This window comes from Miniopterus schreibersii (assembly GCF_964146895.1).
Source record: "Miniopterus schreibersii genome assembly, chromosome: 19".
Classification (NCBI taxonomy): Eukaryota; Metazoa; Chordata; class Mammalia; order Chiroptera; family Miniopteridae; genus Miniopterus; species Miniopterus schreibersii.
Genome location: NC_138119.1, coordinates 1,483,720 through 1,499,763, shown reverse-complemented (window position 1 = coordinate 1,499,763; position 16,044 = coordinate 1,483,720). Strand labels below are relative to the sequence as shown.

General features: G+C 45.5%; 1 protein-coding gene across 1 annotated transcript in view; it reads left to right on the top strand.

The window, feature by feature from the left end:
- Window positions 1–16,044, top strand: part of DPYD (dihydropyrimidine dehydrogenase) — a 316,316-nt gene that overhangs the window by 226,261 nt on the left and 74,011 nt on the right. Inside the window, exons 17-18 of the mRNA XM_081122318.1 lie at window positions 15,058–15,178; window positions 15,819–15,938. Of these exons, the coding sequence (XP_080978444.1) occupies window positions 15,058–15,178; window positions 15,819–15,938 (241 nt within the window). The remainder of the gene's footprint in view (window positions 1–15,057; window positions 15,179–15,818; window positions 15,939–16,044) is intronic.

Here is a 16,044-nt window from a genome sequence, read left to right as displayed (position 1 = left end):
GGACTGTTTTTTAATGTTTGTAAGCGGTGCTACATTTCAGATTAGGAAGCTTTCAAGGGAGGTATCGTGGACTGAATCTTGACACGAGTATTTAAGTCCTTCCTCTCACCACTGGTACCCCAGCCCGTATCACAATACACTTCCATCTTCGTTGGTTGGAAAGGAGCCTCCAGTTTCCCTATGACTCTCTTTTTCCTTGGCCGCCGGTCCCCGTCGCTCTCGCCTCTCCCCAGCCTCACAAGGAGCAGGCCTGAGGCGTCTGCCATCTCACTGAGTTAAAATGCTTTCACATGTTTCACTTCATCGTTTTTACCTCTGTAATTACAGTTCCCTTCTCTTTCTGCTTGCTCGGCATTTTTTATGCTTGGCTCTGCCCCGTGGCCTCTGACTCTCTTGGAATCATCCCTGCGTTTGGGGTAAAAACTTGCAGGATCGGCTTACATTGCTAACGACAAACAGCTCCCGTTTCCTGAGCGTTTATCATACACCAGGAAATGTGGTACCATTGTAGGTGGGTTCTGTTATTTAATTCTCAAACAACGCTCTGGGCTAGTACCACCGTTATCTTTCTTCAGGGAGATAAAAAACAGAAGCATTAAAAGGCTAAGCCACCTGCCCGGAATCCTGCAGCCCGGAAACGGCCCGGCCAGGCCCGGCCCGGCCTTGGAGTCAGCGTCCGCCTGGAGACCTACTCACCTTCCACTTCGCTCCCCCTACAAAGTGACGCCAGGTTTTATCAATTTGCATTTGATCTTGATGTAAAAATAGGAGATTTCCTCACCGTATCTTCCTTCACTAGTTCTGATTGGGCAGAATTATATCTGCGTGGGGGTTGAATCCTGTGGCGTCAGCATCTTAATCCATAATCACCTCCCCGTACATTCTGCCCACCAACTGCGTGAGATTCATTTTCCCATGAAAGTAACTCTCGTCCTGTCTCTGATACCAGAGTAAACACCAAGGGCAAGGCCTCTGTCGCCTTCTTTCCCTTACCCTTCCCATTGCCCGGTACAGTCACAGTTTCCAGATAAAGGCCCAAGTTATCGGCCGTGGTGGACGAGCCCTCCAGGCCCCTCTGCTGTCCACTGCCCAGGTGATGACAGATGTCCTCACGGCACAGGGGAAAGAAGGCGTCGCTGTCCTCCATGGAGGCCAAACAGAGGCATCTCACAGTCCTTCCCAGGTGGTCTAGTTTGCAAGAACTTCATTTAGTTTTACAGGTTTTTATTTCCCTCATTCGCCAGAATTGGGTACAAAAGAGGGAGCCAGGTGATTTGGCTGAGCAGTTGACTGTTTATCTTGCAGACGCCAAAAATCACATGTCCTTGAAAAGGTTTTGTGGGATATTTAATACATACTCCCCAAGAGCTTATGTTTTTATTTCAAATTACAATTTGACAACATTTAATCCCTTGTTATTGCTTTGTCAGACTTTTAATTGAATTAGTCAAAACACAAAACAAAAGGGAACAACCATAGACGGCACACTGATGTTAGTAGAATTAGCAGGGTGCCGAGAATTATCAAGGAGGGCATTATGTGTGTTAATCGGGCATTTAATTTTGCTTCTGTTTGTTGATGGAAAACATCCTCTCAGAAAGGATTTTTTTTTTCCAAAGCCCTTAATTGTGACAGTGCCTTCTTAGCATCCATGAATATATTGCAGAAGCTGTTTGAAACCTAATTAGTAAAGAAGATTCCAAATGTCCATTTTAACCATAGAATGGCTGACGCACAGTCCATTGCAGTTGGTCTTCAGTGCGCAGGACAGAGCTGGCCTTCCAAACCAGCTAAAAAATCGAAGGGACTCATTTTATGTGGCAGGAGTAATGTTGATAGTGAAAGGTCAGTGTGAGAAAGGAAACTGTAGCCAGATCTCACTCATGAACATGGATACAAAATATCAACATGTTGTGTCCAGCAGTGTATCAAAATGAACATGGCATGAGCATGTGGGACTTATCTCAATAAAGCAAGGTTGGTTTAACCCCCCCACACACAAATTCAATTAATAGAAATTATCCCATAAACAGGTAAAAGGGAAAAAATTCATATGATTGTCTTAACAGGTACAGAAAAAAATGTTTGATAAAATGCAACAGCTCTTCATAATTTTTTTTTAAAAATCTTAGAAAACTATGAATAGGAAGGAATTTTCTTAAAGTGATTCAACATGTTTGCAAAATGACTGCAGCAAATATCAAACTTAATAGTAAAATGTTAGAGTAGAAAACTCATGAAAAGACCCAGACAGGCATGGAAACTCGATTGACATGAGCCGTCCTTGCCAACCAGTGCAAAAATGTTGAACTATTAACTAAATGGTACCGGGCAATTGTTATCTAGGCCAAAAAACCTCATCGCTGCTTTTGCACTTCCATCAGGCAGGCGGCACAGTGCCTTAAAGCGAGTATTCCAGAACTGGGTCCCTGAACTCAGGACCTCTGCATACTATGTGTTATCATATAAAGCAAGGGACCTTGCATGCATTTCATGTTCCATAAAATGGGGTTAATAACACCATAGATGTGGGGCTAAGATTAACATGTAACACTTAGGAGAGGAGAGCCTGTTTGCGCACACACTCTCAGTTGAGGTACCCACCACTTGTCTTCCCCATTTCCTCGCCTTCCCACAGTCCTCATGGTCCAGGAGAGGGAGACTATGGGAATGAGAGCAAGCTGATCCGGCAGCTCCGCTTTGATGCAACTTTTATTTTGAGTTTTTAAAATAAAATTTTGCACCCTAGCCGGTTTGGTTCAGTGGTTAGAGGGTCGGTCTGCAGACCGAAGTGTCCTGGGTTGAATTCCCAGTCAAGGGCACGTACCTCTGGTGCAGGTTTGATCCTCCCGGGAGGCAACCAATCGATGTGTCTCTCTCATTGATGTTTCTCTCTCTCTCCCTCCCTCTCTCCCTCCCTTCCACTGTCTCTGAAAAGCAATGGGAAAAATATCCTTGGGTGAAGATTAAAAATTAAAAATGAAATGAAATGAAAATTTGCTTGAGGAAAGGACTTCAGTATATTCTTACTTTTGTCTTGTGTTGGTTCATGCTTGAACATCCCAATTGTGGAAGGAGATTTCAAGGTCTAGAAAAATGCTCAGGCTGTGTTGTCACGACAAGGGGTGGCCAAACAGAATGAACATCATGATTTCATCTCATCATCGGGGCTGCTGACAAGACATGTGCCCCAAACAGTACCTGTGTGGACAGAGATAGGGGCAGCTTTCAGCCTCATTTTGTCCCTGTGTATTTCCTAAACCAAGCCTGCATTATCCATGTAAGCAGAAAAAATAAGCACATTCGACAAAAATACTTCTAGCCAATTAATAAGAAAAAGACAACCCAGTAAAAAAAAAAAAAAAAGGGTAGGCAAGTCACAGAAGCAGAATGGCCAGTAAACATGAAAAGTCACCCGACCCAACTGGTCAGCATGGAGCACAGATTAAACCAGCACAGATACTGGATTTCTCACCGATTGGATTGGCAAAGAACGACAGCCCCTGCGACCAAGGCTGTGGGCAGAGAAGGTGCACCGCTCTCTGGGAAGGGATTTTGCCAGACCTAAGTCAGTTCAGGAAATGAGCTTTTAGGCTCAGTAACCCAGTTCTTAGAGTCTACCCTATAAAAACGTTAGCAAATTGCACCAACACTCTTAGTGGAATTCAGCGCAGCACTGTTGGTAATAACAGAAAAACTGGAAACAACTGAAATGTTCCTGTTTAGGGGAGTTTGGGTGAGTTATGGCCCATCTGTAGAGCAGGCTGCTCTGCCGCGGGGGACGTAATGAGGCCGATCTGTGTGTCTCGGTCGGGGAAAGTGGAAAACAAGTTTCCCATGTATCAGTGGGTGCGGTGTGTATATACATATATACACATATAAACATCTAAATATATACATAAAGACATATATATATGTAAATATATATGCAGAGAGACGGAGTGAGCACAAAAGCAATGGAATTTTTGTTAAATAATATTTGAGTCTATATAGATATATATAAACACATATAAACATAGGAGGTGGGGAAATGGAAAGAATACATGCTATTGCTCCTAGTCGTTAGACACTCTGGGATTGGGAAGGGGGAAATTTTATTATTTTATACAGCTGACTATATAGGAATAATAGTTAATTCTTGTGTGTTTTAAAATACAGCTATCTCGGTAAGCCAGGTTTTAAAGGGTATCTTTCTGTTTGAGGGCAAAGGACAAGACCCATCGTTAAAATAATTTCACTGCCATTATGTTACTAGGCTGTGGAAAACTATTCCAGGGCATTGCCTCAGGCCCGGGTGATGGTCCGTGTATTTGAAGAGTAGACCAGGTTTGTCTGGAAATGTTGCCCCATTTCCCAAATCCTGTAGAACCATTATGAACATGTGCCCGTTAGCTTTGGGGCAGAGCCTCATCATTTTTTCTATGAAATAATGATTGATAATAAATGATCCTAAACTCAGTTACTTGGTCTAGGATTCCTTTCTGTGAAGTAGTCCAAAATTTATTTACCATTTACCAGTAGGGGAAGTCGGCAGTAAATCGTGATGTAAATAGGAACAAGTTGGGGTTGTAAAGACTTGCAGACTTTCTAACTCGGCCGCTGCTCTGTGAGACGTCGGGCACCTGCCCAGCCACTTCCTGCCGGTTTAGGGCAGGAAAGGGGTTTTGTTCTTGCTCCCTGCCCACGAGACAGGCACTTGTCTGTCGCCTCTGCGCTCGTATGTTAAAGAAGTTCTGTGCTTCCCCTTAAAATTTCTCCGGGAAGACAACGCTCATCAACCTTCCCCTGCAGCTGGTAACCTCTGCATGAACTAAGGGGGTGAAATGTCATTTAACCCGGCTACACATCACCTTGTACCGTTATGAGAAGCAGTATTCTGCCCTGGAGACAGCCAAACAAAATGTTTTTACTCTGTGCACGGAGAAATATATCTTTAAATTATTGATTACATTAAATGGCATGATTTCTTATGAAACTCCATTTTCCTTTCCTGTATTTCAAATATTGCTTTGGGGAGAGAGCCGCGTTTGGAAAACGATGACAACTGACGCCGGAATCGGGGGACGCAGAACCTCACCCTGACTTGTGACTCGGAGGGAAGCGAAGTGCTAATTTCAGTTGGCAATCTTCACCCGAACCCTTCAGTCCAAAGTCAACTATTATTAACCTTTGTTTGTAACAATTGAAGAGAATAAAGGTTGAATTTGGGGCCTTTAATGTCACATTGACATCAATAGCTGGAGATGTAGTTGCCACAGTCCCAACGCATCTGTCACATCCAGACAAAGGCCTTTCTCAGCTCATGGAAGATTAAGAAAAACACAAAAAAACCTGAAACTGTACATCAAACAAAACACAGCAGCAGACGTCTTCCAGGCCCCACAACTGGTCTCAGTCACAGTCATTGGAATCGCCCGTCTCTGAGGGTGGTGCTGGCGAGGGCTGAGGTCGACGGACGACAAGCCCCTCAGGAGCTGCCAGGGCAGAAACTGCAAAAACCACTAAATAAAAACAACGCCAGGCCCGGAGCCAGAGCCCTGGCGGCCCTGACAGCCCTTATCAGCCTCCGAGTCCCCGCGCAAGTCTGTCCCCAGGCTCGTTCATCGGCGTCCCGCTCCCGGGCTCCGTCCGACCTTGTCCTTTAACTGCCTTATTTTTATGGACGTTCCGTGGATGCAGATGAAGGGATATGAGTCCGTGTTCTCACACTTGACTTCGATGGGCATGTTTGCCGACTCGGCGCCCAACACCGGTTATGATCGTCTGGACACCGATTAACTCCACTAAGAACCAAAGTCCCTGTCTGCTGAGCCTCGAGAAGTTGTGCAAAGTAATACGAAGGTTCCGTACTTCTTCCGAAGGAAGAAACTTTGGTAATTTTCCTCCCAGAAAATAATAACAGGTCTCCAAGCTTTACTAAGGCGTAACATGGAAGATTCGTATTCGCTGAAATGCCAGTCCTGCCGTCCTTTGAAAAATTAAATTAGTTGCTCTTGGACGTGGAAACTAGAGAAATTCGATACTACAAGGACACAGGAGATTTAAAAGAGGAGCGTGGACAGGATCAGCCATTTAAGTCGCCTTAAGCAAAGGGACTTCTTTTCTCAGCTTATAATTTTATAAGACAATTTTTCAGACTTAGCATTTCCCGAAAGCGTTAGTTTAAGGGCTCCGTGGCGTTTGTAAAAAATTATACCTCTCAGAGATAACCTCGCTGAGCGGGAACATGGTCTGTTTCTAATGGGCCTTTTTATTTTTTTTAATTCATTTTCTCCAAGAGCTTGAGCTTCCAGACTGGGTCCGATCAAAGAGCAGCCGTGTGCCGGCGTCCGTCTGAGGCCGCCTGCGTCGGTTTAGGGTCTCTGCAGCTTGGCGCGACGCCGTGAAGGAAGGCGTTTGGATAAGTCCGGCGTCTGCTCTGCAGGGACAGGTGGAGAGGAAGCGAGAGAGAACCCCGGGTTCCCTGGGGGGGGTTTTTGGGTGGAGACAGACTAAGCCAAACGAGGCCAAACCTCAGAAGTGGTGGTCCAGCCAACCCAGGGGGAAGGGGGGCCAGGGCCCGCGGCCCCCTCCGTCTCCGCGCTCAGCCTCACTGTCTCTCCTGGGGAGCCGCAGGGCCCCCTCCCTCTGCTGCCAGCGGCTTTCAGACGCCCGCCTCCCCCATCCCCGCCTTCTCCCTCCCCGGGTCCCGGGTGTGGCGGAGCAGCTGAAACGTTTTCGTTGCAGGTTTTTATTAGATCTATGTGTATATTTATTGAAATACATGGTTATGCATAGGTTTAATTTAAAGAACCGTCTTATGACTTCTGTTCTGAGCCTTGGTTAGAGAATTGTCACCGCAGGCAGAGACCGAAGCGAGTCGCTCAGCTCTGTTTACTGTACTCTGTTATTTTTCTCCCTCCTTTTGGAAAGAAGGGATTTGCTCCCGATTGAAATGTTATGAGGCTGGGCGCACCCCCGGGTGAGTATTTTCTGCAGATAAGGTGTCAGGACGCGGGTGGCACAGGCCCGAGCCCTTGGATGTTGAAAACCGTTGTGCGTCTGCCTTGACGTCCGAGGGCCACATTAGCCGGCGTAAAGCTTCCTGGTCATCGGCCTTTTCTTTTAACGGCGTAGTCAGATAATCTTTCTTTTGTAAGAAGACTATTTTCTGTTCTCGGCAAAAGAAAGAATTTTCTCGCTGGCGTCGGAGGTCAGACGTCTCCCTGATTATGTCTGGGTGTGGGCTCTTTGTGAAATTAATCCTGTCTGAGTCTTGCTGCGCCCATTCCGTCAAAAGGCACGAGTTTCTCCTCAACTCGGGGAATTTTATTCTCCTCTTTCCTTGATTATCTCATTAATTCCATGCTCATTTTCCCCCCCGTCTGGAGCTCCTCTTCTCTAAATCTCTTATTTTATTGCTAATTTTCTTTTCTTTTCCCACCTCTTACACTGTGTTCTCCGGACAACTAATTCAGTTCTCAGCAGTGGCTACTATGTTTTCAATACCCCTGTTTGATTTGAGAGCTGGGGACATCGTTATTGTCCGTTCGGTTAATTATTGTTTTTCTTTTCTGATTGCATCTCCTTGAGAACACTCATTACGCTTAAATGAACCTCCTCGGTCGCACTCACTGGCTCTCCCTTCCCGGGGGTTACCTGTGCGGCTCGGCCGCCTCCCCGCAGGTCACTGAGCCCGTGAGATCGGCAGTCGTTTCTTGCTGGCGTCCCGGTTGCGTAGGTTTTGTCTCACCCGCACGGGTCAGGGTGTGAGGGTCTCCTGAGCCATAGTAAAGTGGAAGGTTGTGGGTGATACGGTGGCTTGTCCCGTGAGCTCGTGGCCTCCCTGAGCCCCTTCCCTGAGAAGGTGGTGAGACTAGGGCCCCGACTCTCTCAGTGCAGGTGGGAGGAAGCCAGTTGCTCCCAAACTATGAGTACCTGGAAGAGTCTACCCACCCAGGGCTGCCTGCCTGGCAGAATTAGGTGCCCCCCACCCAGAGGACCTGTGCAATGTTGGCTGATGCCTGAGGCCTCTGCAGTGGCCGGGAATCTGCTGCGCTAACGTCGCACCGGCTGAGACCTCTGCTCCCCTCCCCTCCCTTCCCCAGGGTTAGTGAAGCCTCGCACTTGGTACCTTCTCTGGGGAACTCAGAGCTCACTTAGGGGTCAATTTATTCTGGCAACTACCTATCTTTCCAAAATCCACTGCCACAATTTTAAATATTGCCATCAGGTGTGAGTAAAGGTTTGCTCTTGTATGTTTTTCACTCTCGCCTTTATTCTATGTGTGTTATTTCTACCAAACCTAATTGTCCCAGTGTCTCAGTCAGCATATCTTTGGGGTTAAAAATGGTAGGTCAGAATAATGGGATTATGCCCTGACCATGGCCTTGGACACCTGGACGGTTACTCTTCTCAAAGCACCTAAGTCCTAAGTTTTAAGCATTAGGCTGTCTTGTAAGAAAACTCTGCGTCTCCAAAGTAAATTCCATACTAAACTGAATAAAGCGAACTTTTAGCAACTGCGGAAGTATTAGTAGGGAATTGTAGGAGAAAAGAAAATCTACAAGCCCCGAGACTTAGGTTTTAATGAGGCATATGTCCCAAGACCTTCTCAAATCCCTAAGTATCACTATACGATATAATTTTCCTCGTAAAAAGCAGTAAAGTATAACTGAAATATTTAAACGATCCCCGTGGACCCCTAATGATTCTATAGACACAGAACTGAAGTCCTTTATTATGCTATTAACATAAATTCTGAATGGAGCCCCGGCTGAGACATTTTAAACATCACTTGGTCTTGTTTCCTGTATAGAGCATATGGTCTACTTGTTTTTTGGTTTTGGGTGTTTGTTTTTTGTCTGAGTCACCACCAAATTTATCCAGAACTTGTATTTGCTAAAATAAGTCCATTTTTAAAAACAATTTCACTTTTTCTTAATGCCCATCATGAGACTCAGCAACTGGCTTCCTTCGGGGGTCACTTTATACAGAAGTTTTGTGATCAGTTTGAAAAATGATTTTGTGCTTCTAAGTAGGAAAAAAAAATAACGTCTGGACAGCACTGCAAGGAGGGCGCTGGCGGGAGAGGCCTTGAAAGCCCAGCTCATCCGTAGCCAAGGGACTCATTTTTGCCATCCCTGCCATGTGACCCAAACTCCTTACACCATTTACCTGAACACGCCCTAGGGGACCCTCCACAAGCATTGAAACTGCAGGTGTTCGGTCTGTGAGTGTCAGAGACTTGCTACATTATGTAGCGTGTTTCCTTAGCTCTTACTTTTGTGGCTTCCAGCGTATCCGTCAGTGATGATAAAGTAATTACTAATGTATTGACTGTACATTTACAGTTTTCTTTCCCAGAGCTTGTGACTTGTATCACTGCTTATACTGTGCGGGCACCCAATAGACTCAGGTCCTCTCGCCCTCACCCCGGTTGCCTGCAGAGCCCTGATCAGGCATTGCTTTCATCCAGGATTAAATACTGGAAATAAAGAAGGTTAAGACTGCCCATCTGTAACTCCGATTACATCCCAAAAAGAAATATACTTGATTTGGAATGTGCTTATAATATAAGTGGGTTTTATCCCTCTAATATGGATAATTCAGAGTTAATGGCATCACCATAAAAATGACCTCATGCAGGATTCAAATTCCATATCCTAAATGATTCTTTGTTACTGCTCGTTTCTGTTGAAGCCATCCTAACAAAACTTAGATTTGCCAGCTTTCTTCTCTCCCGTCTTCTTTAATAGCTGTTGTATGTATTAAGTTCCTCCTATCAAACCGCCCTCCATCATCACTCACTCACCTTGGGAAACAGCGCCTATAGTTTATCACACTTGAAACAAATGGTTAGCTTTAATCAAGTGTTAAATAAAACACAGAAACAAACCAAAAGGCCCTTTGGTAGGAAGAACTGATACAATAGGATTAACTTAAACATTGTCAGGTGGTAGCTCTTCTATAGTGATTGATTGTAACACAATCAGTTGTGTTACACATTGTGACACAATCAATCACAGTAACATTTCAGCAAACTGTCAGTTAATTCAATGGTATAAAACAAATATACAATCCTTAGACAATTAGCAAGAGATTATGTAAGAATGATTTACAAGAGCGAACCTGTACTTCATGTCGTCTGACCATCTGTATGCAGTTCTCATCTTTTCCAACAAATGTGTCTTTGAAAATGTATAACCCTATTGATCTTTTTCAAATACTTTTATCATACAATTGATCCAGTTACATAACAAATAATATCCATGTATTTATCTATTTACTGAAGTTCTATAGAGCCATAAAAATAGAAGTATATATAAAATCTTAAGGAAAGATAAATGAGGAAATTAATTCTTTCACGGGCTGGAGCAAGTGTGCAGTCGTGGATGGGTGGGTCCCGTGAGTGGAGGAGGCAGCATTAGTGAACTCTGTCTGGTAGTTAAACAGTGTAGACTGACACGACTGCCCAGCATTACACAGCGACTGCCGCCGTGGAGGGACCAGCCTGTGCCTGAGCTGGGGGAGCGCTGTGCGCTCGGGAGGGAGGGAGGGGAGATGCCAGCGCTGCCTGTTGGCTCGAGGGCGGCTCCGGTCTGTTTGGCACCTGCCTCTGAGCAGTTGCCCGAGTTATAACACAGCAACTCAGGGTCCACTAGTGTCAGGCCCGCGGCTGCTGACTACCAGGTAGTTATAGCTTCTAGATGCTTATTTTTGTTTGTCTCCTTCTAAAAACATATATATTTTACCCATAAACACAGCACCTAGCAACCAAAGCAAAGGAATCGTGAACACCAATCACCAGAATAGATTTAGTCGTTATTTAATTCTGGAAATAGTCTCAAAGGGAAAAAAATCCGGAAATAAGTAAAAGAGGGCATATCTATACGCTGAAATATTTGATGAATATTAATAGCGTTTTTCAAGAAGCCTAATGACGTAAGGAATGCACATGACATGATGTAGAAATGGAGGCTATAAGCCTGTAAAGGGGCAAAAATTGAATTCTGAGGACAGCGTCTCCTTACACGAAGAGAATTGAAGGAAATATACCTTTTAATAGCGCTGTCATTTAGTTGTTTTGTTCTGAATAATCTTTGTTTATTTTTTATTGAATATTTTTTCAAAATAATTTCTTATACCAAACTATTCATGCACAACTTCATCTGCAGGGTGGTTGCAACTATCCAGTTAAGGACATTGGTCCGGATGCGATAGCTTTTGGTATCCCACCAATTCCTTATCAGGGAAAGGAACTGAGCAATAAGGACCGTGAGTGTCACATTGGGAATTACCATCATTATAGGTTAAAATCTAGGGCTATCAGCAACAGGAAAGGCCTGGGTAAAACCGTCTCTGTCACACTGGCTGCGGCCCCTGTCCCATCTTCTGAAAACCTAAGTAGAAGCTGCTGGCATCTCGGCATTAGGTACCCGATCCCTGTAACCTTGGCCACAGTACGCTCGTTTTTAAGTGGAAAAAAACAACTACAAAATTTTAAACTATCTACATTTAGCTATCCTCTGGGTACAGTACATTTGTTGACTTTTGCAAAAGTAAATCCCCATCTGTTCTTGGTGCTCATGGGAGCGTGTGCGCCCGGCAGTTGGGAGGTGCCTCCCGTGGGCCCCACCCCCTCCTCTATCAGCAGCGTGGGCTTCGGGCTCCTCCGGCCGCGTGAGGCGGGATCACTGAGAGCCCGACCCTTGTCGCATTGGTAGTCGTGCAGGTATTCAGAGCAAGAGGGAGATCGTATTTTCATTTCATTTCGGTGCCTCAGGATATTTCTCTTTACGGGCTCTATTACTATTCCACGTTTGCATACCCACGTTTGAGGAAATCGGAGCTCCTCCTGACACATTTCCCACGAGGCGGCCCCGGGCCGAGGGATACCGACCGCTTCGTCCGTCGGGTCCCTTGAGCTCCGGGAGAGCTCGCTCCTTACGCACGTTCCGCGGCTGGTGGCTCAGAGAGGAACAGACGTAATGCCACCCCAAGGCCATTTCCGTAGTCTATTGACTGGCAAATTCCAGTGCCCTCCGTGGTTATAATTTGGTTGTAAGTTATTTGAAGGCAACGTTGATTCCTTAGTAATTCTTACAGTTCATGGAGAGTTTCCAGTTAATCATTTGGTGCTAAATAAAAATTGACTGTCCTACTCTACAGTACGCGCCCTGTGCCCGATAAATATTTGGTACATTTTAACTACCTGGAGTAGTTGGACTCCTTCTGTCCTAGTTTCCTGACCGAGGAGGTCAGTGCCTCACACACACCTCGTCTCCCAGGTGAAAGCGAGGCGGAGCCTTCTGCTCCCGAGTTCACATGTGGTGGCTGGACGTCACCTCAGGGAGCGATTCTGCTAAAGAAGGTGACGGTTTAGGACACGGTCATGGGAAAGAAAATTAAGAAGCTGAAACAGGAACTCAGGCTGAGCTTCCGGACCTGAGTTCTCCCGCCAGAAAGAGGACGGAACGGCGCCGGCCGCATCCCTCCCGCGCCGCGCAGGTGAGGCCTGAGGAGCCCCTTCGCGGGCGTTTTCAGGGGGCTCGTTGAAACGCCACCTTCTAAGAAAGCCATTCGGAAAGGAGCTGTACAGAGGGAAGGTTGCCTGGTAGATTGAAGAGAAATGTTTCTCGTCCTGAAGATTTTGGGGAGAATGAGAAGTTGTCTAAAATCTATTTACTTCAATAAGATTCTAAAACGTGGATGTGAGGCAGGGCAGCACCGTCGGACGTCGTCGCTAGAAACCGAGATGAAGGTGCAGAAGCACCGTTAATTTATCTTAGACCTTGGGCATTGATACCGGGCGTGCGAGGAAGCCAGGGAAGTGTGAATAGTTACAGTCTACCCTTTAATTCCCCGGGTGCACAGGTTCACGCGCTCGTGCTGTTAGCCTCACCCCGTTTCCACTCGTGTCAGAATAGTCCCTGGTGAGCATGTCCAGCAAAACCTCACAGTTTATGGAACAGTCCCTGATTTTCACAATAATGTTGGCCAGACGTTGTCTTTAAAATTACCAGGTAATCAAATATGCTCCAGCTGGGAACAAGGATTGGCTGAGTGTGAAGACGAGAGAAATCTACCTGAGCACCGTGGACACTCATAGGCGCACAGGAGGGTCAAATTGGGGATGTCCGAGTAGAGACAGGTGACTCCAGTGAGCAACATTAACAGGGGACCATGTTTTTCAAAACACTGATACATTTGGAACAAATTTCAAACTGCTAAACAGTGGGTGGAAGACATTATTAGCGATCAGCAGCAGAATAAAAAGTGTGACGAACGCACAAAGTAACTTGTGAGTATATGCCGGTCGGTAGTGTCGAAGCCACTTAGAAGCAGGTATTCGATGATCAGCGTCTACTCCATTGGAACCAGACACGATTCTGAATTTGTCCCGGTGACTCGCCTCGGGCCGCCCGCCGTGCATTATGCAGTGCAAGTGAGCTTAAATTATTGTCAAATTCTACCCGAAAGAGGCCTTTCACAAAGGACGCACTGCTCCCATCCTGTGGCGTTACTGTCATTTCAAGGTACGTCCCCTGGAAGTTCATCACTTAGAAACAAAAGTCACAAGGATGCAACTCCCTCCGTCGAGCCAGGGGCGGTATAAATGTTTCATGGGCATGGCGTGGGCAGGGGCCGGTCTCCACCTCCATGAGGTAGGATTCGTGCGGCTGAGTCTCCGGATTTTACTCTCCCTGGAGCGCAGTGTGCGCTGCAGAGCCTTCCACACCCGGCTGCTCTCATGCTTTTGTTTAATGAAGAAATTACTGTCCTGAAAAAGAGAACCAGCAAAGTCGAAGATTTTGTTGTTAAAATGATTAGTTTTGCTGAATGGAGATCATAACAATCAACAGAAATCACCCCACTGCAGTGTCTCAGCCCATAAACACGAAGCTCTACTATGTAACTTTTAGGGGAATGCAAGGTGACCGATGGAGACACATTAAGCTTAAGGGAAAGGTTACAATGTTCGAAATCTCATCTTAAAAGAATCCGGAAGCTTAGGATGCAAAGAGCAACTTGCTTACAGGTGAAAATATTAGTTACAAATGGTGTACTTGAGCACTGCTTCATAGTCTAAATATATGACTGTATTTTTCTGGGTTTTTCTTTTATTCAAAGCACATTTCCACTTGCTAAGATAATATTACCAAGTTCAGTAATGAATTGCCACTGCGCATTTTAAGGTAATTTATCAAAGCGCATTATCAGTACCTGTCAGAATAAATTTTGCACTAAAAGTAATGAGAAAAAAAAGAACTATTGTATGTGTTGAAATCAAAGAACATTACTACAGCTACATTATTTTCCGCAGGCGGGATAGGTGATTGCCCTCTAAATGATACTTGTCCCGAGAGAACAGGCGCCTGCGAAATCACAGGAAGCCGGCGCAGGAAAATGTCTGCTCCTGGCTTTCTAAAATGAGCAGTTGATATTTTATTTCATTTGTGCCATCTTGATCAATTCTTTCAAGTAGACGAGTGTTGAGAAGTGCTGCTAGGATCCTGGTAACATTTACAGAAGCAAGCCAAGGCTGCTGGTTAGCTCCCGTGGAATCGCATTCGTGGGTGTCTGCATCCTAGTTACACGGGCTAGGAAGCCACGGGCTTTCCTCTGAACGCACGTCAACAAGACCGCGCCTTCTAATGATGGAAACAACAGGGCTCAGGCTCCGCATCACTCACCTGGGAGTCTCCAGGTTAAATATTCTTATTAGGCTTAAACCAAGGAGGTCACGAGGAATTCTGTACGGTTTCCTGAACTTACCACCAGTTTATGTTTTATTCCTGCTAAGTAGGCAATACGTTCTTCCGTTTGGTTCTTTGTGATTTTGTTTTCTGAAGGCTCCTTGGAGGAGTGTAACCTGTGTGCCGTGAACTTGAAGTTCACCTCAAGTGTGTTCACCTGAGCTCCCGAGGGAGCCCAGATTCACGCTGAGAAATGCGCCATGGAGCTCATTGCCAAGGTGGATGGACTCGCACACCTCCGGCTCTGCTGTGGTTTGGATATGCATTGTGGTCACAGTTGTTTAATTATGTTTTATCTTTAACTGACCTATTTGAACAGGATCCAGAGCTGGTGAGGAACATCTGTCGCTGGATTCGGCAAGCTGTTCGGGTTCCTTTTTTTGCCAAGTTGACCCCAAATGTCACCGATATCGTCAGCATCGCGAGAGCTGCAAAGGAAGGTAAGGGCTTTAGACCTGCATCAGTTGCCCAGTTATGTAGCCATATAAAGTGTATATCTTTATCCACAAATGTACGTGTTTATCTTTGTTTAGAGTTTAAGAAAAGTATCAAACTGAGCACTTGAGCTCACAGGTGTGGTAGATTCACACCTGGACTCAAGCTCATAAGTAGATGCCAGTCTTGGGCTTGGGGAACACAGGAGCATTAATAATGTGTTTCTAACACACACATGTTTCACACACAAAGGATTAGGAAACAAAACCACAGTCACAGCAAATCCCTCTGAAACAAATGATGTAACAACGTAACAATCCAACAACGGCACTGAACCTTTAATGAAGTAAAAAGAAAAAGACACCAGCTTCCACAATGTGAAATTGCTTATGAGCTCCCACCATATTTTATCGAGCCTAGTGCACTGCCCTAAACATATGTTCAGTGAACGTCTGTTGAATCCATAAACCATACAGTCAATGCCTGATTCTGCAAATCACATGTGCTGTGTCCTACCCCGTGGAAATTGCATCCTGATTTGCAAAAATGTTGTAAATTACCTAGAAAACAACACCGAATACAAAACACTTGGACTATGCAAAGAAAAAAAAAAAATGCAAGTAAACGTGGATGTGTATTTTGTAGGTGGAGCGGATGGTGTTACCGCCACCAACACGGTCTCGGGCCTGATGGGACTCAAAGCCGACGGCACCCCCTGGCCAGCAGTGGGCATTGGGAAGCGGACCACATATGGAGGAGTGTCTGGTAGGTGGTGCCCTCTCTTTGCATTTTGCTTTCTTAGAGTTTGCTGAAAAGTCAGGAGGGCATGTCTCAAGCAAGTCTCTTGTTTGTGTCTTATATGATCCCAAAT